The sequence below is a fragment of the Sylvia atricapilla genome, chromosome 13 (assembly GCF_009819655.1).
Source record: "Sylvia atricapilla isolate bSylAtr1 chromosome 13, bSylAtr1.pri, whole genome shotgun sequence".
NCBI classification, from domain to species: domain Eukaryota; kingdom Metazoa; phylum Chordata; class Aves; order Passeriformes; family Sylviidae; genus Sylvia; species Sylvia atricapilla.
In genome coordinates this window covers 12,026,668-12,048,401 of record NC_089152.1, presented here as the reverse complement: position 1 = coordinate 12,048,401, position 21,734 = coordinate 12,026,668, and the positions used below count along the sequence as shown (strand labels likewise).

The window sequence follows — 21,734 nt, the reverse complement described above, 5'->3', positions numbered from 1 at the left end:
GGGAGGAGGGCAGCCTCAAACAGTGGCCAAAAGGCTTCTGGCAAAGTCTCTGAGATGTCCAAAGAAATAGTGCCAAGCCACATGGGCCAAGGCTTGCCAATGGCTGCAAGAGCTGCTGTGTAATTTGCTTCAAGTTCTACCGAGGGAAGCTCATGGTCCTACACCCATCCTCATGATAAGTGCCCAGCTTCAAACCAGGAAAAATTAGTAAAATTCTTCCAGAAGTTTTATTAGCATTTTCTTTCATAGTTACTGGAAAAATGAAGTGGCATGTTAGTCATTTCAGAAATACGGCAGAGCAGTATGAGGGCAAGGGGTGGGTTTTTAGTGGTGGTAGTTTTTTGTGGACCAATTGCTGTAACTGAAATATAGTCTCCTTAAAGAATTGTAAGCACAAATCGGAGCAGGGAGAGAGCTTGCTACGTCACTTCAGGCTGCCTTTTTACCTTAATTTAGAAGCCCAGATAAATGTGACAGCTAGCTCTGCAAGAGCAACCTGATGTGTTCTGCCGTGAGCTGGGGCACTGAGCAGTCAGGGCAGTGGGGAACACACCAAATTCTCTTGGTTGGGCAGGGCAAACACAGTCATGGTCACCCTGAGGGGCTCCTCAGAACATCACCCAGCTGAGATCACCTCCGTGCCTATCTGCCTGCGCAGCAGCTGGGGAGAGAAGTGTCTGTAGTGCAAAGGCAGGTTCAGGCTGACTCAGGTGCTAGGAGTCACTTTTCCACTGCAAAGGCACTGGGCTGTGCATCACAGCTGAATTCCCAAAGGAGCAAGCACTGGCAGTATGAGAACCTTGGGGCACTGACAGGGCCACCTGCCAACAGACTGGCAGTGACCTGCACAAGGTGAGCCTCCCTTCATGTTGCTGTGGATGTGGAGAGGTTTGTACACATATGTGTGCTTAAACACACACATGGACATATGTATGTGTCTGTATGCTCATGTATGTGTGCATACACATATTCTACACGTGATTCTACAGACATGTATGTAAACATATGGGCATGGATGCACATAGAGACATTATACATGGGTATGTACATATATAACATATCTATACTTCTGTTACATGTAATACACTGCTATATTGTATATATACACATATTCAATGTTATATATTTTATATATAAAATATAACTTTTGCTGTTGAGATCAAACTGTCCCTAAGGAGACTCAAAGGCTGGGACTGGTTTGCAGCCCTCTCTGCAGGGTTTCTATCCTGTCCTTCAGCTCCACCATGTTTGCAGAAGGTCTGCAGTACCTCTGTGAGCCACAGTAGATGGGAGCTGGCAGATCCCTTGGTTTGAGCACTAAACATTTAGACCAAGGTACAGCTGTTTGCTTTGCTTGTTTAATTTTTATCTGTAGATGACATAAGGGGCATAAGCACTTGTACTACACAGAAGTATTGATTTCCAAAGGGAGGTAGCTGATGAATCACTGCAGGTCCAGCTCTAAAAGATGCCCAGGTACAGCTTGACCCAGCATTCTCCTTGGGCCTGCAGGAAGTGACTCCCTAGCAGTCGTGAGGGCAGTGGAGACAAAGATGAATGGCTTATTTCCCCTGTAATGCACCTCAGAAACAGGCTTTTATGAAAAATAGAGCACAGACAAGATGGAAAGGGCAACAGTCATTTTCGAAGGTCACACATACCATTTCTTTTTGGCAAGTTTGCCTCTGTGACTGACAAAAGCAGGACAGATCAAGTGTCTTCCATCAGACCTGGATTAAAAATGAAGTCATGTTGCTTGGAGAACTGACAGTCCCACCAAAAATAATAGAGGCTGCTGACAGTTCTGCTTTCACAATAAAAAGCCTCTTCCCACGTTGTCAAAAGAGCTTCTCTGGTATGGGCATAAATAAGGCATTATTTGAATGGAAATGTTAACGGTAAGGAGCTATAAATCATATTGGTCTGCTGCAGTAACAGGCTGCAGCTGAAAAACGTGTTCTTGTTTCTCATATGTATGGAAATATATGTGTGTGTGTATAAACAAGACATGCACATCTATTCATATCTCTATATATCTGTGTATGATTCTATGCATGTTCCATACACATAATGGTAGCTAAAATTACTTAGCCAACAGTCCTTCCTCTAAAAGCAACACCACTGAGGGCTGTTGTGTAAGATTTGACTGAGTATTTTTCCCATACATAAAGGTTGTAACATAGCAACCATTTTTTTCTGCTCAGAAAACACTGTTTCCGAGCTAATTATTACTGCCCTCATCAGTGGCCACTGCCTTGGCTCCCAATGCACTGCTGGGCTGGGCAAGAGGCTCAGCAGCTTCGAGCAGCCACGATCTGGATGAAGGTGGTCACGGAGAAGAGGCATGGCAAGTGAGAGCTCACCCTGTGGGTGCACACTTACGGTGGGGGAGATTCTTGCCATAGGAGCCTCAAGTGTTCCGATGGCCTTGCTGTGACAGGGAGCTGCCCTGGCTGTTCAGTGGGACTGTGGCCACTGCTTGGGAAGAGCCCACAGCCCAGGCCGTGCTGCCAACCCTGTGCTGGAGGCAGTCAGGTCTTTCACTATGTCATATGTGTATGTATAAATATATACATCCATATATATATATACATCCATATATATACACACATATACATATATATATATATGTGCATACAAATATATGTATGTTATATAAATACATGCACACACGCACAGACGTCCCTGCATGAACATCGGGGTGAAGGAGAACTCCACCTCTTGACATTCAAAACACCTCTGTGCTAAGGGACCAAAGCAGTGACTCTCGGGGACAGTGTCTGCAGTGCTCGCTGCCGAGTCTGGGCGGTCACCACTGCAGCGAGGGCTGTCCCCACCGCCCCAGGGCCCCACGGTGGGGACGCCACAGGAATGTCCTGCATTGAGCGAACCCCGGGCAGGGAGAAGGGAGGGACTGCACATGAGAAATCCCAGCCCGAGTGCATCTCTCCCAGCAGCTCCTGTCTCCGGAGGGACACTGCCCAGCGGGCTGGGGACAGGACAGGGGCCGGTCTGTGGTGCAGAGGCCAAGACACCAGTGCAGCCCTGGCCTTGGCACCAAACTGGGCACTGCCAGCACCCTGCTCTGTCCCCAGCACTGGGCTCACAGCTGATGGAGGTGTTGGGTGCGATGCCAACATGGGGTTATATAAACGTGAAAGCATTTTATATAAGCCTATTTTATCTGCAAATAATTTATATTTAGAACACCTATTTCTACTGGAAACACTAAAACCATATTACATAAGAGCTTGTTTAAATCCTTTGGCTTAAGGCTTGGGCAGGGGGAGGGGTTGGTTCAGGCATGGTGCATTCAGGCTGCAGTTTATAATCACAGCCTCAACTGGCAGCCAAAACCCAGTCTTAAAATCCTTTTTGCTTTCATTCCACGCTGCCCTGACAATAGCAAAATACTTCCCTGAAGGGTAATTTTCCTCTTTCTCTGTGCTGCCTTCGTGTTTGGAAACTTTCATTTATAATGCTCTGGATGTGCTGCCAGCAAAGGAGAGACGGCAGCTCAGCTGTGCCCGGTCAGTGTCCTTGTGCCCGGGCTGTGACAGTGGGTGGGGACGCTGCTGACATCACCTGAGAGGCTGCCCAGCCATTCTCAGAAATTAAAAAATGCATTAACTGGAAATGACCATTTAGCACTATAAAATTACTTATGTTGTCATTCATGCAATGATGTTTTCTAATGAATGAATTATTCCCTGAGCCCTCCCACAAGGAGGAGGCAGGAATGGTGGTGATGATGGCCATCAAATCCATGTCTAATACACCAAAGACAGCTGGACCCTTTGGATGTTCACTCTGCCCTGCTGCAGCCCTGGAAACATCTGTTCCCACCATATGCCAGAACAAGCTGCTCCTACAAGGCTGCGGTGAGCTGCACCACTTCACATCATGCTGTTGGGCCATGGTGCACAGGGGAGCTGTGTTACAGCCTCCCCATGGCAGCACAGCACGGCTTTGGGCATGGCAGCCCCTCCTCGTGGAGGCAGAGGTGCTGTGGTGGCCACCACAACACTGCTGTGGCAAACAAATCCTTACACAGCATTTGGGTGCTCTCCCACCTTGTTTTCCTAGCGTGAGGGACTCCAGAAATGGAGAAGGGGAAGATCCCACCTCACAGTGATGATGCTATCCATGAGAACTCTCCGTTACTCCACACCATCAATGCTGTTGTGGTGAACAGCGCAGCTACAGCAACAGCAGGTACAACTGACCTTCCCTCCTGTGCTGTCAGTCTAGACCACACCTTCTGTCTTTTTCTCTCTCCCTTTTGAAAGTAAGTTCAGGAATCACTCCTCCTCACTCCCTTTCTAAGGCAGCACTGCCAGGGCACTGTCTCCAGGCTGGATGTACCCTGTCCTGGTGGGATGTGCTACCTCTGTAAAGACACTGCTCTCCCAAACGAACAGGGCTGGGCTCTCCACTGCTTTCTCATCTGGACTCCACCTTTAATCACCATCACTGCTCCAATTCTCCCTGTAAGTGCTCCACATTCAGGTGACATGGTTCATTAGTTTCTATAAATGCCCAGGACACTGCAGAGATTTCAGGAACAAAGTAAGAGCTAAAGCTGTAAATTACTTTCCTCTTTACCTTAATCTTCCAACTCCCTTAAAGTGGCTCAAACTCCAGCATCAGGGGAGCCTGGTTTGTCCCATCCCAGTCAGGAAGAGGTTTAACCACTCCATCTTTCATTTTCCCTGTGTGTAGTGGAGAAGACAACACACAAATTTCCTAGTAGTGTGGGAGGAAGGCAGTTAACATCTATGCATGCTGCAAAGCCTCTTGAGACTTGCTTTCCCTCTTCAGGAAGTGAAGGTATCTTAAACTGTTTGAAAGCCACATCATTCCCAAATTTCTGTGAGCTCAGCTGCGTGGGTGATGGGGCTGGAGTGCCATGTGTCAGTGAGAAGGAAACTGAGTTCCCTGGTGCCCAGAGACAACATTCCCTGCTGGGAATTACCCCAGGACACGAGCAGAGGCATCTCCCACTTGGTTTTTGCAGCAGCCTCGTGAGTATTTAAAGGAGAAGGGGCGAAGGACCAAGTTGGGCTGTTCCTGGCCTGCTGCTTCTGGCCTCACTGGCGGAGAGCAGGGTGTCTGTGCTGAGGGATGGAGCTTTCCTGAGCCCTCCTGCTGCTCAGCCCCACCATCCCAGGGCTGCCCTGCCTGCTCACCCAGCTCCCCACACATCTCCGCTCAAATCCCTTAAGCAAATTCTTCTCATACTTCACTTGAGCCAGACACTGTAAATTGGATTGAAGTGGTGCCTGGAGAGATTTCTCGTGTCAAATATGTAAAACTAACATGAATTTGAAGTGTCTCTGGGCTGCCACAGGGGTGTTGCTCCCCACTCTCCCCCTCCTGGGAGCTCCCCAGATGTGGCTCCATGAGTTTGAAGCCAGCTTTCCTGGGACACTGCCCACAGACACCAAAATTCATGTAAAAACTTGGAACAGTGAAGAAGTTCATCTTGAAAATGCATCTCTTTATTTAGACTTGAACAAAAATTGTACAGGGGTTGATTCTTAATGGAGATGGGCATCCCACTACTCCAGAAAATGGCCTGAGTCAGTTGAGCCACTGACTTCAGTCAATTTTTTCACTTTATGCACTCCATCTCCCCCTATTATTTATCATTTACAATAAAAGTCAAGGGATGTAGTGAAAAACCGGGGACATTCATGGATGAGCACAACACTTTGACTATTTCAAGGACCTGGAGAACAAGTCTTATTTTTTGAGCATGAAAGAAGAGAAACTGAGGTTATAGGAAACACTGGTTACACTGACATCCTCAGGACCCAAATCATCTGGAATACCCATGAGAAAAGCAAGTTGCAGATACACCAGGGAAAGCCCAATTCCCCTGCTGCAGGACCTGTGTGGTGCTGGGCAGAGCCTGCCCTTTACTGAGCTTTCCTTCCAAGCCCTACAGCCATGCCTGGCCAGCTGGGATGCCTAACTGGGGGAAGACCTGATGGCTGCGAAGAGCTGCTCTGTGTTAACTGGCTGATGAAAACCGGGGACATGGTCCTCATCCAAGGCTGTTCTGCATCCATCTGGTTCTGCACTGCATTGACAAACACTGGCAACTTGCAATGCACATAGTAGATTCAATTTATCCATGGAAAGTAAATAAATGGATAGCAGTTTGGACTCCTGGGAAATAGCAATTTTCATTTTACCTAAAGAACAACCCAGTTTGATTTAGCCTCAGAGATTTTAGTATGCCATTTCTAATGGATGAATGACCTCATAAATTATGGGGCACTGAGTTCACACTTGCTTCTGAGCACGGTGCACACATGCTGGAGCCTGGGACCTGCAATGTGGTGTCCTTTCACCACACTGTCCAGGCTGAAATCAGTGCCTGGCACTGCAGCTGCCCTGCTCCCAGGGGAGCAGAAACACCTCAGTGCTGGGTGTGCAAGGCATTCCAGAAGCTGGTTGGGCACTGGCCAGCAGCTCCTTGCCAGCCCCAGCCGCAGCCTGTGACAGGTCACAAACTGGCACTGGGGATGGGAACCAGCTCCTTCAGCCACCCCAGAGCCCGCCACTCCTGCTGTAAATCCACAGCACTGACTGCTGCTGTCAGCCCCTGGAAGGAAGAGGCAGTTTAGTGAGAGACAAACTCGGCTTGGTTTTTATTTTGTCGTGGCTGGAAGGACGCCATGGATGGCAGCTCGGAGAGCAGGCTGTGATCAGCTGGGAGATATCCAGCTCCCTGCTGGCAGCCGGGCTCTGGAACTGCTCCATCCCGCTGCCTGGCAGGTCCTATCTGTTAAATAAATGTGAGCCCAGGCTGATGTGTTGTAGGGAATGGTTTATGACCTTCATCCAACAAAAAAGAATTCAGGCAGGTGTTGAGAGAAGGAGAGTGAACACACTGGTGTAAATAGCCATAATCAGTCATATCTTGGGGAACACGAGATGCCAGTCTGCTGCCAGTAGAGCTGTGCTGCCTCTGCCTCGTGGCTTTGGTGTGGGCCTCCAAGTGAGAACTGGGTTCTTTGCCCCAAACAGCCTGTGTGAGAGCCTCCCTGCTCCCAGCAGCCTTCTGCAGCCAGCCAGCCCTGCAGCCCCACTGTTACCAGATTTCCAACATCCTGTTTTCACTGGGATTATTTTAATCTTCCTGTTTCCCATCATATTTTTCCTCCTGCCCATGCCAACGCAGACTGCAGTTCCTGGCAGGCAGGGTGGAAACCTCCTCCCTGGGCCGCACCAGCATTTTGGAGGATGAGCTGGACTCTGCCCTGGTCACTGCTGACTCCTCTCCACTGCTGGTGCTGGTAGCCACTGCTGACCCACCACGGCCACCCAGCTGCTTGCAGCACAGCATTGTGAGTCCACTCAGCCAGTGAATCCCTCAAGCAACTCTGTGCTTTCATACTTTTCTCTGTGTTGGCTGAAGAACCAAAACACCTGCTCCACTGCTGCTGTCATTGTGGTTTTATCAGGGCAGGAGAAATGCTGCAAGGGACTCATTAACTGAGCCATACAGGTGAGGGCAGCTGGCCTCTTCCCTTTCCCAGCTGCAAACAGTGAGCCTCTCCCTGGCTGCCCAGCTCACCAGAGCTCCTTAGGCTTCCAGGGTTTGCTTTTCTCCTGGATTTGCTCTGCGTGATGAATTTCCTTGCCCTGTGCACATCCCTAAGCCAGTCACAGGTTTTTTACCTTGCCTTGCTGGAAGTGGATGCTGTACTCCGGGTGATGCAGTTACAAGGCCAATAGAAAGGCAGATACAAATGCCAGCAATCCCAAAGGACATTCCTGTCCACTCTACTCTGCCAACAGACTGGCACCTTGTGCTTCACAGGGCTAGGTGCGATGTAAAACTGAGAGACTCAAACAGCTGAGGGTCTCTCTGTATAAAAGCAAGTAAAAAGAAAATAAATAATCATGGAAAACCAGTGGAATATCTGTGTAAGGGTCCAAAAGATAATTTAGTATCTAGAAGTAATTCAATCTTTCGATATGTGTCAACATCAAATCTGCTAAGACTCAAACAATAGCAGAAAATATCTGAGACAAATATGATACAAAACAAAACCCAAACCCATCTGCTTTCTTAATCATAGGCTTTAGGAATGTTTCTGCTAGTTACCCAGCTATTTCAAGAGCTGTACTGTCTAAATCTATACCCAAACAAACACGGAAGTCACAATAAATCTGTCATTCAGTGATTCAGGTCTATGCTTTAAATCCTTCTAAATGATAACATTCAAGACAGACATTAAATGGAAGCATTGTTTCTCTGCAGCCTCTAGCACTGAAGATTTAAACTCTAATCCAGTCTGAATGGCATCACCAAGAAGGAGAATGAGAAAATGTCCTTTCACTGTCTGAATCTGGTTTTGGAGCGTCCATTGCTGAAGCCTGAGCTGCAAACTAAAAGATCAACAATTTTGTAAAGCTACCCTGGCTACACTTGCTTTTTGGGAAGATGCTCTGGAGATGATAACACAGAAAAATGATGAGGTTTATCATGATGAGGTTTACCTTGCACCAGCCATAGTGGGATTAGTGTGGAAATGAAGCTTCCACATTACACAGCACCAGAATTCTGGGATATGGCATGAGAAGATGGCAAAACTCAGATATAAATGAAAGCCTGTATTTTATTGGGCCTGACATCTATTCTGAGAGTGGCCAGTGACCTTGAACCAAGTAGGCAAGGGATCAACCACTTCCCTTGGACTATATTCAACTATGAATGATTACTAGAATAATATAATAAGCCTGAACCAAAAGTTATAAGAAATCTGGAAAAATGTCAAGTGTAAGTAAAAGACACAAGTAATGCAGAATGATACCAAATTAGGACAAAACAAACTAGCCTTCCACCAATGTTAAAACTGAAGAAAACCCATCAAACCATCAGCCACCAATTCAGTAATGACTCTGTGCTCTAGAAACACAGATTGGATGTAAGCATAGATTAACCCAAGTCCCCAGGGACAGATGCAAAAGCCCTTCCCTGCAGCCATGCTCTTACACAGCGTGTGAGCTGTGGGAATCATCTCCCAGCACCTTTGTGCTGGGAGCAAGGGAGCCAAAGCTGGGACATGAAGGGCAATGGAATTGCTGGCTCTGCTGCTGGACAAGTCACAAGTTCCCTGTCCCATCCGCAGCTGCCAAGGCACACTTTGGTATTTCATACCACACGTAGCAATCCAGGCTGGGTGACATAAAGGTTAAAAGTAATTTTGGCCACAGTAGCCCAGCACAGAGATTACTAAAGGTATTTTATTATCAGAGTTCTCTATAGAAGGGCTGCTCAGCAGTCAGGATGCAGCAGACAGATTCCTGAGGAAGGCAAATGACACGTGTGGCTGCTGCCACAGTTACTGACCCAGCTATTTGCAGAGCGTGGCCATACCCGGCCATCACCACGTCCCCAGGGGCTGCTGGGCACAGCTCCCTCTGCACATGGCCTGGGACACACAAATCACCCCAGCAGCCATGCTGCTTCCCAGCCAAAAGCAGCCACCGAACTGTTCAGCAGTCAGTATTTTAAGGAGTTCTCCAATAGCACTCAGCATAAGCAGATAACCATTTTAAATATAGACACTGGAATGGATGCCTGAGCGCTGGGTGCCAGCAGTGATCTGGATTATTTGCTTGTTACTAAATACCCCCTGGCATTACTTCCCAGGTTGCTCAGCTCAGGTCTGACGCAAACAGTGGCAGAACAGCAAACAAGAATTTACAGGATTTTGTAAGAACTGAAATAATTCAAGGAGTAAGGAACAAATTGGTTCAGGGCTGCTGTTGCTCAGGGCTGCATCTTTGGAAGAATGAAGACAGGTTACTGTTTAATTACGTGTAAAACCCAGCTGAAGGCTTGACAAGCACTTCCAGATCTCAGCAGTAAGGAACATGAGTATAAATCAAGAAGACTTGTGGGAGCAGATTTAGCTCAAGGATGATTTTCCTCTTGATATCCAGCAATAATTGCATCCCAGTGTGCCACTGAATTCCTTGGGGGTTCTCTGGGGTTTGCACTATACACATGTGTAGAGTAGGGAATGAAGGTCAACATGTGGAAAAACTCCTACATCCCTGACTATCACAGAGGTTAGAAGGGGACAAGAAAAAAATAGCAACATTAGCTCCATGTGGAAAAAACCCCTCTCTGGTGGATGCCTGTAAAAAGGCATTAAAAACCTGTTCATAAACCAGTGCCTCCAGGCAATCAGCTGGACCAAAGTGGGAACTTGGCAAGGCTTTCAAAGGAAGCAGCAGGCACGGCTCTAAGAGCTTCTGCAGCACAGAAAAGGCAATAGCAAGGTGACAGGAAAACAAAATACAACAAGGCACAGATTTTGCTGTAGGCAGCAAACCCTTTGCTGCAGGTCCAGGTGCCCTGCTGAACAGGGCAGTGCCCAGCTGGTTCACAGAACCCCACATCCAGCCTGGAGCCCCAGCAGACCAGCTCTGCTCACAGCAGAGACCAGCTAAGCTGTGCCACTCACACTGTCATCACACCACTACCAGCAGTGTAGGCAAAGGCTTATAATAGCTAAGATTATATATAGCAACTCTGATTTAATTAAAAATAAATACAACTAAGAAAGCTAACTGACCATGGCTGAGAACTCTTGATCAGTACAAACTGTTCAGTAATTATTAGACCTCATGTGATGACAGGACATGTAAAAGGCTCTGTCCTGGTCTGTTGTAAACATCACCTCTTTCTAGCTGAAGCTCTTGTTAAATATACTTTAAAATGCTGCCTTTTAACCAAAGGCCACTTGGAGAAGAAAGGGTACTTTTAAAAGATGGTTAATGTTCTCATTTCTTATTTGCTTTTTCGTTAAATAAGGGTGTTCCATTGTACTTGGCAAGCACCTTGGCGTCAAACAGTGGTCCTTTTATCTGGTTCATAATTCAAGCCTCTTCCATATTTTGTTTTTAAAGACAATGCTGTTGCTAGGTCACAGCCAAAGGGCTACACATGTAACTGACCTATTTTTTCCTGCAGGGATAGGCAGGCTGATGAGTACAGGGCAGGAACCATCTCCTACCCCATGGGAACAACCTGTGACGCCCTGCGCTTTCTGCAGGCTGTTCTTCCAACACTCCTGCAGTTTGCCAAGGGAGAACCCAGCACCACACCCAGAGTACCTTCACTTTCTACCAGTGCTTTCACTCTGCATGGTCCTTACAAAACACTTTTGTCTCCACATAGGGAATTCCTTCTACTTGAATAACCCAAACTGCCCAGCTGCACCCTACAGTGACCCATGGATGGAGCCTGTTGTGACAGCAGGGTTTGCAGTCTGTACAGTGCTGCCTCCTCAGCACAGGTAGAACACAAAGGTAATGAAGCACCATGATGGGTTTAGGCTCAGCACTCGACTCTCCCCTTCCTTTTAGTGTAAATATTCCCTTTGTGCCCTTACAGGCTTCTTAAGTAAAGTTTCACATGTGATCTTAAAAAAAAAAATAAAAAAAATACTTCATTTGTACAAGATGTGGTTTTAAGCTGAATTTTGTTTCCCGTTCTTCCACCCACATCTTCCCACCCACTGCTTTCCTCCAATCTCAACAAAAGCCTCCACAGCCCTTGAGAACAGTCCCTTGCCCAGAGAGGGCAGCTGGTCACCTCCCTCCTACAGCCCACGCCCCACTGCTGCGGCTGCAGGAACACCCAGGGGCCGTGCCCAAGGACACAGTCCCTGTCCCCTCTCCAGGTGTCCATCCTGTGCCACACTGAAGGGACACATCCTTGTTTTAGGCCAGTAGCAGCTGTGCTACCTGCCAGAGGAGCAGGGATGGAAGAATCTGGAGGAACTAAAACACTGTCATAGGAAAAGCTGTAGGAGTTTGCCAGGAGATGTAGCTTTATTGAGAAATTAATTATCTCCCCCTGGAACGGCTGTGATGGGAGGAACTGGAAGGGAAATACATACTGTTCTAGGGCTTGCTGCAACAGAAACCTGACCTGCACATTTTGAAACAACCCACAGGAGCTCCCAAAATCTCCTTCTGGAAGTGCTCCAGCCAGGCTCCTGGCTGAAGAACCTGTGTGCTCACCTTCACTCCAGGCTGCCAGCAGTGTGAAGGTGCTCGCACCCACTCACAGCAGCTTTTCCTTCAGCATTAATCGCTCTAGGACACTGATAAACACTAACTTTGGCCACTCGTACTCTGAAAGTCAAGTGGTTTTGAACAGAAATGGTTATGGACACACAGGATTTCCCTTGGTAGAGGTTGCAGGCAGCAAGGACAGAAGGAAACCCTTAGGATCTCCTTCCAGGATGCTGCAGCCCCAGCAGTGGCACTTCCAGGGAGTTTCTCATGCTTCCATGAGCACCCTGTGTTAGGCAGTAACCCTCACACAACTCCCCGAGCTGCAGCACAGCAGCTGCTCTTCATCTGGCAGGGTGTGTACAAAGCATCACAAACAGCCTTTTTTGCTGGCCATGTTTTTATTTGTTTTTAGTTTTAAACAGGGGAGCCAATGATACATCCAGTATTTCAAAAAATCAGAAGGTAAAACAAATTTTCAAAAGACCGAGATGCTACATGCTATATTTAACCTAATTTTATTCATGCTTGCTTTTGAGGGGGGCTGGGAGTGGGACAGGAATCATTCAGTAAAAACATACAGTAAAAACAAAATGTCTCACCATATAGAACTTTAACCTACAGTAATGTTGTACCTTAATTATTTCCATGCACACAACTAACATTACAAAATCTTTAAAAAATGAACACAATTAAGACTTCTAGGAGCATTTGATAATAAAGCAATTCCTAATTTCTTTAGTAGAGATCAAGCACCTCCAATTACAAATTCCTATACACAGTGAGTGCTTTACTTGAAATAAAAATAAAAATGTATTGGATAGCCTCAGAATAAGCCGATGTTAATATATATCCAGCTATGTAGGCAATAAAACCATAGTGCTAAACAAAAACTTTTATCTGAAAAGCAACTCAAAAATTGACTTTCTATAATTACAGAAATATACTTATTTGCTAAAATAAATAAAAGTGCTGTATATTAACACTTCACTATAAAGAATGCATACCAGAACATTTATAAATATTGAATGATTTTCAATAGGAATAGCTACTACAATAATGCTGGCTAAACAGAAGTGCATAATGAGAAGCACTATGGGTGGTTAATGTTTTGCCACATACTGCTGTTACCTTGAGGTAGATAACACATGCGTACCAAATTCTGCATTCATTTCAGTTGCTGCTGGTATCATGTGTCTAAGAAATGTGTAGAGTATGAAAAACTCTAAAATACGCATGAATGAAAAAAATGTTTTGGGAAAAATAGATATTCTCATGCAATTATGTACAGTCTCACTGTGTAAATTTCAAGGCAAGGTTCTTTTTCTGCAAAACATGGACACTGTTTTACTGAGAGAATGTTTTTTTTTTTTTTACTTGGTTTAGTGCATTTTTTTGTTACCTCCTGCATTTTGCATTATTTTGCTCTATTCTTTAATTTTGTGTGCAAACGACATGCCAGTTTAAAAACAAAACTAACTCATGTATAGAAAGTAATTCTGGATTGTAAAAACAATGGTAAACAGAAAACTAATGAAATCCATACCAAAATTACACCATCTGATTCAAGTAAAAAAATTACTTACACTAGTAATAAAAAAAGACAAACACATCTCATGAATATAAAAGAAATGTCTGCTGAGTGTTTTAGTTTAGGTGTTTCAGAATGCTGCTGTAGGTTTTGTGGGGAATCTGGGGAGATGATTTCATAGCAGAAGGCGTTAGTGTGGCCTGGATGGACTTGAGAGGCGAGCCAACAGGGCTGTGAAACTGAGGAATACCTATAGCCTCAAGCTGCTTGTTGAAAAGGAGCTCGCCACTGTTACTGAGAAAGCTCTCTTCTCTTTCCTTCTCCCCAAGCTTCCCCTCTTCTACTGGCTCAGGTTCTAGCATTTCAGCATCTTCTTTCTTACTAAAAAATTTGTCTAAATAACTGGTGTAAGTATTTTCTTTTTCAACTTGTTCGTCTTTCCTGACTTCGCAACAGAACTGGTCTATGAGGAAGCACCCCTCCCCACCACTGACAAACTGACTGTCCCAAGAAGTTTGGTACAGAGCTTCTAACTGTGCCAAATTGGCCATGCCTTTCTCCTGCTTCTCTCTGCTTACAGACTTCGATATTATTCCTTTCAACTCTATCTGAGACACTGAACTATTCAAGTCATTTAATTTATCAACATCAGTAGACTCATGTTGTAAACTAAGCTGGATGGTTTCTGCTATAAAAGAATCAAAGTCAAACCCCTGATTCTTCTCCCTTTCTTTTTCAACAAGTTGCTGTGATGCTTCCTCAAGTGCTATCTGAGCTTTCACCAACCCATTCTTTTCACATTTAGACTTGCCTTTCTTGTCAGACTTTTCTTTGCTTTGTTCCTTCCAGTTTGAAAGATCTATAATAAGCTTGGGCTCATAGTAATGGTTAACTTCACTGTCTCGCCAAACTAAATTATCTAGGTATGAAGATGACCTCATTTTGTAATTACAAGTGTGACTACATTCCAGATCACAATACTTGTTTTCGTGGTGATCTGAGTACTGCCAGCAAGGCTCAGTTGAGAAGTGGGTGTCAAAGGCAGGATCCTCCAGGTACTTTTCACGATCTCCATCCAAATATTTGCGAGGATCTACTTGCACTTCTTCTTCATCAGTAACATCAGAAAGAGCCCTTGGATCACGCTGAACTTCATCAGCTTCATAGTTATTATGAATAGGCCAGTCATGGTCGGAAAACTGACTTTCATGGTACCTGTAAAATAATTTACTAAGTGTTAGCAGCTAAAAACAGTCTTCTAGCTCCCAAGACAATACAAATCATGACAATTCAACACAGTTTTTTCCTTAATCCAGCTGGGTACCTCTTCCAGGTTTTTAATTTAATCTAGCATAAAGAAACAGAATTATGTACAATAGCTCACTCCATTTACAGAACTCTTTCTAAAGTGTGTTTAATTAACTTAAAATGACTACCGTGAAATCTCTTTACTATAATATGCATTAAGCACTAGACAAGACAATCATAATTCAAACTGTCCTTAAACAAAGTTTATTTTTAGAGAAGAATTTTGGGGAAGGAAAAAATAATGGAAGCATTAACTTTAGATTCTAGAGTTCTGAGTGCAACTCAGGAATCTATCAGCATATCTAAATCACATCTAACAGATTATAAATCCAATGATAATGCTATAAGGGAAAATTTTATTCTCAGGTCAACTCAAGAAGAAGAAACGAAGAGAAAAAGAAATAATGCCCATGAAGCAATGTCATTTCAAGAACAAAACCATCCAGATATATTACCACAGTAAGTGATAAATTTACCTTTCCCAATTATAAATATGGCTGTGACTTTCATCCATTAGCAGAATATCATCAACCTCATCTTCAATGTGAAAAGGATGACTTGAAATAGGCTCATCCGTTGGAAAGGAATAAATGCTCATATAAGGATGGGACAAAGCTTCTTCTGCTGTCAATCGATCCATGGGACTAAATGTCAAAATTTGCTCCAGAAAGTCCAGTGCTGTAGAATATAAACTACCATTAAATGGGAAATTTCTCATATTTAGACTTAACATTAAGGTGCAGTGCTTTGCTCTAGAGCTCTCTAGTTGTTTCAAAGTAGCTGCCTGTGAAGTATCAGCTACTGACAGTACAGTGCCAAATATGCATCTTGTAGCCAGCAGAAAGAGAGTGAAGTCAAATCTAAGATCAACCATAATTTAACTTGAAGCATAAAAAAATAGCAAGAGACAGAAAGCTTCAAGCTGAATCAGTATCCACCAACGGCTAACAGGAACACTGCTGTTACTTTAGCTGGGGGAGTCTTAAAAACATTTGAAAGACAGTCTTTTTATACTTGACTCCATTCCAGTGTTCCCTTGTATTTAAAAGTGTCTCACAACAAAGCAATTCAGAGCAGATAGGTCCAGCAGAGAGTCACAATTTTACTCTAAAGATAACCAAGTAGCCATTGTGGAAGTAATTTTTTTTTTTACTACAGCAGAAGACAACCCTTCTTCAGAGAACACAGATTCTTCTAACTGAAACTTGCTTTTAAGTCACACACCTGCACCTCAGAGCTGCACACTACTTGATGATTTTGAAACATCAAAACAGTGAATTAAGGGGTTATTTCATTACTTACCTTCAGGACTGATGCCTGGAAGCAGCTGAGTTAAAGGTTTGTGTGGCTCAGTCATATCGTTTCTAATGTAAACTGGAATTACATTGAGAAGCTCCTGACGGTCCTCCTCATGTACAACAGGAATTGATTCTAGGATCAACTGCATCTGTTCAAGTTCATGTGCACCTGAGCACCAAAAGAAAAGACAAGCTGCTATTTCGACTTCAAACATTTCTGATCCCTGTATATGAAAGACATGTCAAAACTCTGTGCTCTGAGCAGCTATTTCCAGTAAAAGATCATAATCTCCTGCAACAGAAGAAAGGCTGAAGTTCTGAATTTAAATGATAATAAATCTGAAGAGCTCTCAAGAAATGCCATGACATATGAAGAATTACAGAGCTGCTACTCACAGATTAAGAGACCTAACCTTAAACTTTTGTAAGGGCATTTTCACCATGGATGAGGTACTCTACAGCAATACCCTTTTTATTATACACTATATACTGCAATCCTCCCCTTTCAGCTGATCCACCTAATTAATCCAGTATTTGACCTTACTTTGAATTATATGTCCCTTATTAATAAAAACTGTAGTAGTTTAGCTACTCAGAATGACATTTTGCAGGCCACAACCATTTGTATTAATATTCTGCTCTGAAATCCTGCAGTAACTGTCAAGTGCAAGACAAAAATCATCTGTTGGTTACATAGAGTGATACTCTTCTTGAAAAAAGTACTGTATTATGATTGAAATTATGGTACTCTTTTAGCACTACCTGGATTTTCCCTGGCTAAGAACAATAGGGGCCTATACAGCAGGTCAATTTTGAATAATGAACAGCATCTATATTCAGGACTAGAGTATCCAGAAATACAACTTGCCAACAGCTTGTTGTTCAGCTCCCAAAAAGTATGTAGGATCCTAGAGATTCAACTAGCAGGTGAAATTATATAGGATTATTTGCATGCCACTGTTTCCTTCCTTCACCAAGCAGCTCTGGGCAATCACAAGCAATACTGACGTATGTGTCAATAAATATAAAAATAAATGGGGCCAGCAAGAGACTGTACCATCTCCAAAGCTCCATACCCTCAGTTCACTTCAGTGCCTGCACAGCACAGCACTCTGCACTGCACATCCTACCACACACCTGCCAGGGGACTTGAAAAACTAAGGCAAAGTCACTGCAGAAAATCCGACAGTTCCCCAAATGAAGCAGAACTGCCTTATGTTAACTTCTTTACTGGACTGTAAGAGCTGTTTTGTTCTACTTCAAACTACAGCAAATTACTTAATATGATCTATCAGATGTCATACTGCTTGTAATTTGCTGGAAAACAGATTCTACTGTGTAATTAGTACCATCCTAAAAATTAATCAGCTTTCTGTCCACTGTCAGCGAGAAAATCGTTGCAAAATATTAATTCAGAACAAAGAAACAGAGAAGTTGTTTGGAAAAGCTACTGAATTCCTTTGCCTCAATTTCCCTTCCCTCACTTGTTCCAGGTATTCTGCAATATTAATCTGCATTCTTCCTTCCCATTCTCATCAGCTTTTTGAACAGCAGGATTCCTAAGGGATGGTTCAGAAGCAGACAGCAAGTTGCAATTAACCAAATCAATCCCTTCCAACAACTCTGCAAAAGAGCTTTATTCGGAGTCTCAGGGTAGAATAATCAGATCTCCAACCACCTTCCCTTTCCAAATGCATGATGCCAAGAAATCGACTTTTCATTAGATTAGAAAACCGTGGCAGTGTAAATTTTCTGAGGGGCACATCTATATCTAAAATACTTTTCTAAGTATCTACTCAATACAACTAAGACATATAAACAAGCCTACAATTTTAGGATTTTGGTGACTAAGACCAAGTTTTTAAACAGAATTCTCTCTGCACAGCTATTGGGCCAATAAAAAATTGTGACAAATACCAATGCTACTCAAAGAAAAAAAAAGCCAAAATGTGATCAATCTATCCTGAATGATGAAATCTGCAGACTTTCTCCCATTATTTGCCAGCAGAAGTACTTGGTGCAATGGTAACCTAATAAATCTTGTATCAGCCAAGCATTTAATACTCCAGGGACATTACTCCAGTAGTTAATGACTGAAAGAGTGAAAAACTCACTGTATGTTAAGAGAAACCTTTGCACGTATTAATCACTGACTTATAACAAATAATGCTTTCAAGTAACAATTCTCCATTAACTACTTAATAGGAAGAAGGTCTCAATTCCATTGCCTTTTCATGGAAAGCTAAGAATGACAGCAGAGGTGTGCTTTCAGTCCACATGTGTCTAAAGGAATGTGAACTTTGAAATGCAAGCTTAGCTCTCAGAGGTTTTATCAGTATTACTCCTGTAATTCAGGCCCACAGGAGCATATCCAAGCAGGAGCTTGAACGAGGCAGCTGCTGCAGAGGCCCCAGGGTGCACAAAAATCAGCATTTCAGAGGTATTTCAGCAGTTTACTCATCTGCGCCCATGGAACAAGCGCTTATCAGCAGGTGGTGACCCCCTGTAGTGCAAATGACAATTTCACTTGATCTGAAATGCTCTAGTTTGTGCTCTGAGCTAGGTCAGCAACATAGTACAGGATCACCATCAAGAGACTGGCTCCAAAAATCTGCTCCTGATCCTAACCAAAGCTCTAATATAGATGCACCCAGTGAGACCACAGCATTGCTGCCTATCTTACCTGAAACAGTTGAAGGCTGCACATTTCCTTGCAACTTAGATTGCACTAAATTTTGCACCTTTAAATCTGTGCCCCCAGGGCCTCATAATTTAAAATATAGAGAATCAAGAAGCTATTAGGTTGACTACATTAAAAAAAAAAATTATTCATATGATACTCAGGGTATTCATAATCTTCAAATACTCCCTGGATACACCAATTCACACATGTATCAGAACACTTCTAAGTAACCAATAAATTCAGCTTAATAAAATTACAGAGAGATTTACCATGTATGACTCCTACATTAAATTATGATATTTATCTAAATACACACCAATACAAATAACGAAATTGAAATGTCTTCTGCTTTACAAATACATAAATTTATAGTTCATAGAAGTGCATAATAGTACAGCATATCCTGATAGTCAATGACTACTGATGTCAGCCATGAGAACCAATCTTTCCTGAGGAAGATAATTAAGCTGCACCACTCCTTTTACAAATATACACACTGATTTTATTCTACCCACCTGCAAAGAGGGTTTTCCCAGTCAGCATTTCAGCAAAGATGCAACCTGCAGCCCACATGTCAATGGCTTTAGTGTAGTTGTTAGGAGAAAGCAAAAGCCGGGGCGATCTGTACCATTTAGTAACCAATCCTTCAGAAAGATGGCCCTAATGAAATGAAATCAAAAAAACGTAAGTCTTAAAAAACCTAATTATTTTTTTAAAATAATTTTTTTTTAATGCACTACTAACAAGATTTTTTTTAGTCTCAAAGTCCCAGGGATTATATTGTGTGCATTCTACTAAACCTTCTTCCTACTGTTACCAACATCATTGTGAGCGACAACAGCAACCATATAGAAATATGACACTATTTATTAGTCAAATGAGGTACTGCAGCAAAACTATCTCAGTCCCAGATGCCAAATAAACGCAGAGATGATACTGAACTCTCTTGAGAAACATCAAGACCAGGAGGACAGTATCTCTAAACCAATCCCCCAAAGTAGCCACACTTGCACTATGAATGCACTACTTATAATCTTATCTAAGGCTTCTATAATTAAATAGAACTAAATGTTGCCCCAAAAAAATTATTTTATGCTTGCAGTAGTCCTAGCTGAGACAAGCAATGCTAAGGAGGCCTTCCACAGCCTATCTACCTGTGCAAAAGAGAGAAAGATGCTATTTTAAGAAGGCACAGTTGTCAATGTATCACTTAGATATTCCCACCCTGCATACCTTGTGGGAATAATGAGGATCCATGATTCGTGCAAGACCAAAGTCACCAATCTTCAGCACCAAGTCTTCAGTATTAATGAAAAGATTAGCTGGTTTGAGATCTCTATGCAGAACATTTGCAGAGTGAATATACTTGAGCCCACGTAGCAGCTGGTACATGAAAAGCCTGGCGTGATCTTCTAGTAAAGGGCCTTGCTCTAGCAAATTAGCCAGATCTGTCTCCATGTATTCCTGGACAATATAGACACAGTTCAATTCTGTCAGGGAGCCCACATCATCTGTTAACTGGCTTCCACTGGGACCAAGAATTTCAAATACTTTGACAATGTTATCGTGGTCAAGTCTTCTAATAATTTTGATCTCACGTAGAGCATGTTTAACACTCTGGGGATCTGTAAGGACAATTTTCTTGACAGCCACTCTTTTGTCACAGTCATTATCGACAGCAGAAAAAACTAAGCCGTTTCCACCACAGCCCAGTGGTTTTAAGTCCATATACCGAGAGCCCAGATCAAAACCATGAATGTTCATGAGACTTTCAAATTTTTCTGCCATTTTAAAATTCTTTACGTTTTTCCTCAAACTACCAAGCTTCTGTAAACACACGGAGACACTTCCACTGGTATCTGAAGGAAAGGTCTTAGAGAAAGGGAGAAGAAACACTTGGCTTTGACTGCAAGATGGTTTCTTGACACTCTCATTTCATTATGAGCCAGCCAGGCCTGTTGTGTCCCCTTGAATTTAGAGCCTGTAAGCTCTAGAACTCAAACCGAGCATAAGATAGAAAGATTGCAGCATTCATAGTTCAAGAAAGGTGCAGCATTTCTGCAGACATTAAAGAAAACACTCACAAGAAACTCAAACGGAATGAAATGACATACTATGCACTCAGCTCTACTGTGCTAATCTGGTTAACATTTAACAAAAATGTGAATAAATATGCACATAATAGGCTTCTATTAACATCCTCCTCCTCACAGTGCAGATACATTCAGTGTTGGACTGGTCCTGAGCAGCGTCATTCTATGGTGCTGGTAAGCACTATTTTTTTTTCCTTCTTCCTCCTTCTTCTCTTCTTTGTTTACAGTCTAGTTAAATGGGAAACTGGCAGCTCTTGATTTACAAAAGATGCCTTCTGTTAATGATCAGGTGGCTCCAGCTCACCACAATCACAGTCAAAGCTACCATCCATTTTACTCCGTGGCAACCTGAAAAGCAGAGAAAAATACATCAGTACCCCAGCACATACAAAAGTCATCCTACTCCCTCAGCTCACTGAATTGTCCTAAATATATAACTTATTTACTGCCCAGTTACAAAAATAACAAACCATCAAAAAAGCTAAGCTAATTAGAAATTATGTGTACTTATCACACTTGTGGAAGAAAGCAATAATGACCAACCAACTTCTAAAACATATATGGTGAACATTTTTGATGTAATCTATTGAATTTATGGCACACATCAAAAAAATATAATTCTCCTGAGTCTTAATAAAGAGACTAACAAAGCAAACTTGGTAATTCTCCAATAGAGCTGTTAAGATACAAGCCAGAAGCAGCAGGATCAGTAGCATCTGTCAGCAAATTTTGGAATAATTCTTTTCACTAAACTTATATTTGAGGACAAA

General features: G+C 43.2%; 1 protein-coding gene across 1 annotated transcript; it reads right to left on the bottom strand.

The window, feature by feature from the left end:
- Positions 1-12,433: 12,433 nt before the first annotated feature.
- MAPK6 (mitogen-activated protein kinase 6) lies at positions 12,434-20,659 on the bottom strand. Its single transcript, XM_066328445.1, has 5 exons — positions 20,105-20,659; positions 19,387-19,531; positions 16,193-16,357; positions 15,367-15,568; positions 12,434-14,797 (listed from the first exon to the last, which is right to left on the bottom strand). The coding sequence occupies exons 1-5, from the start codon at positions 20,657-20,659 to the stop codon at positions 13,699-13,701; spliced, it is 2,166 nt and encodes a 721-aa protein (XP_066184542.1). The 3' UTR covers positions 12,434-13,698.
- Positions 20,660-21,734: the final 1,075 nt, after the last annotated feature.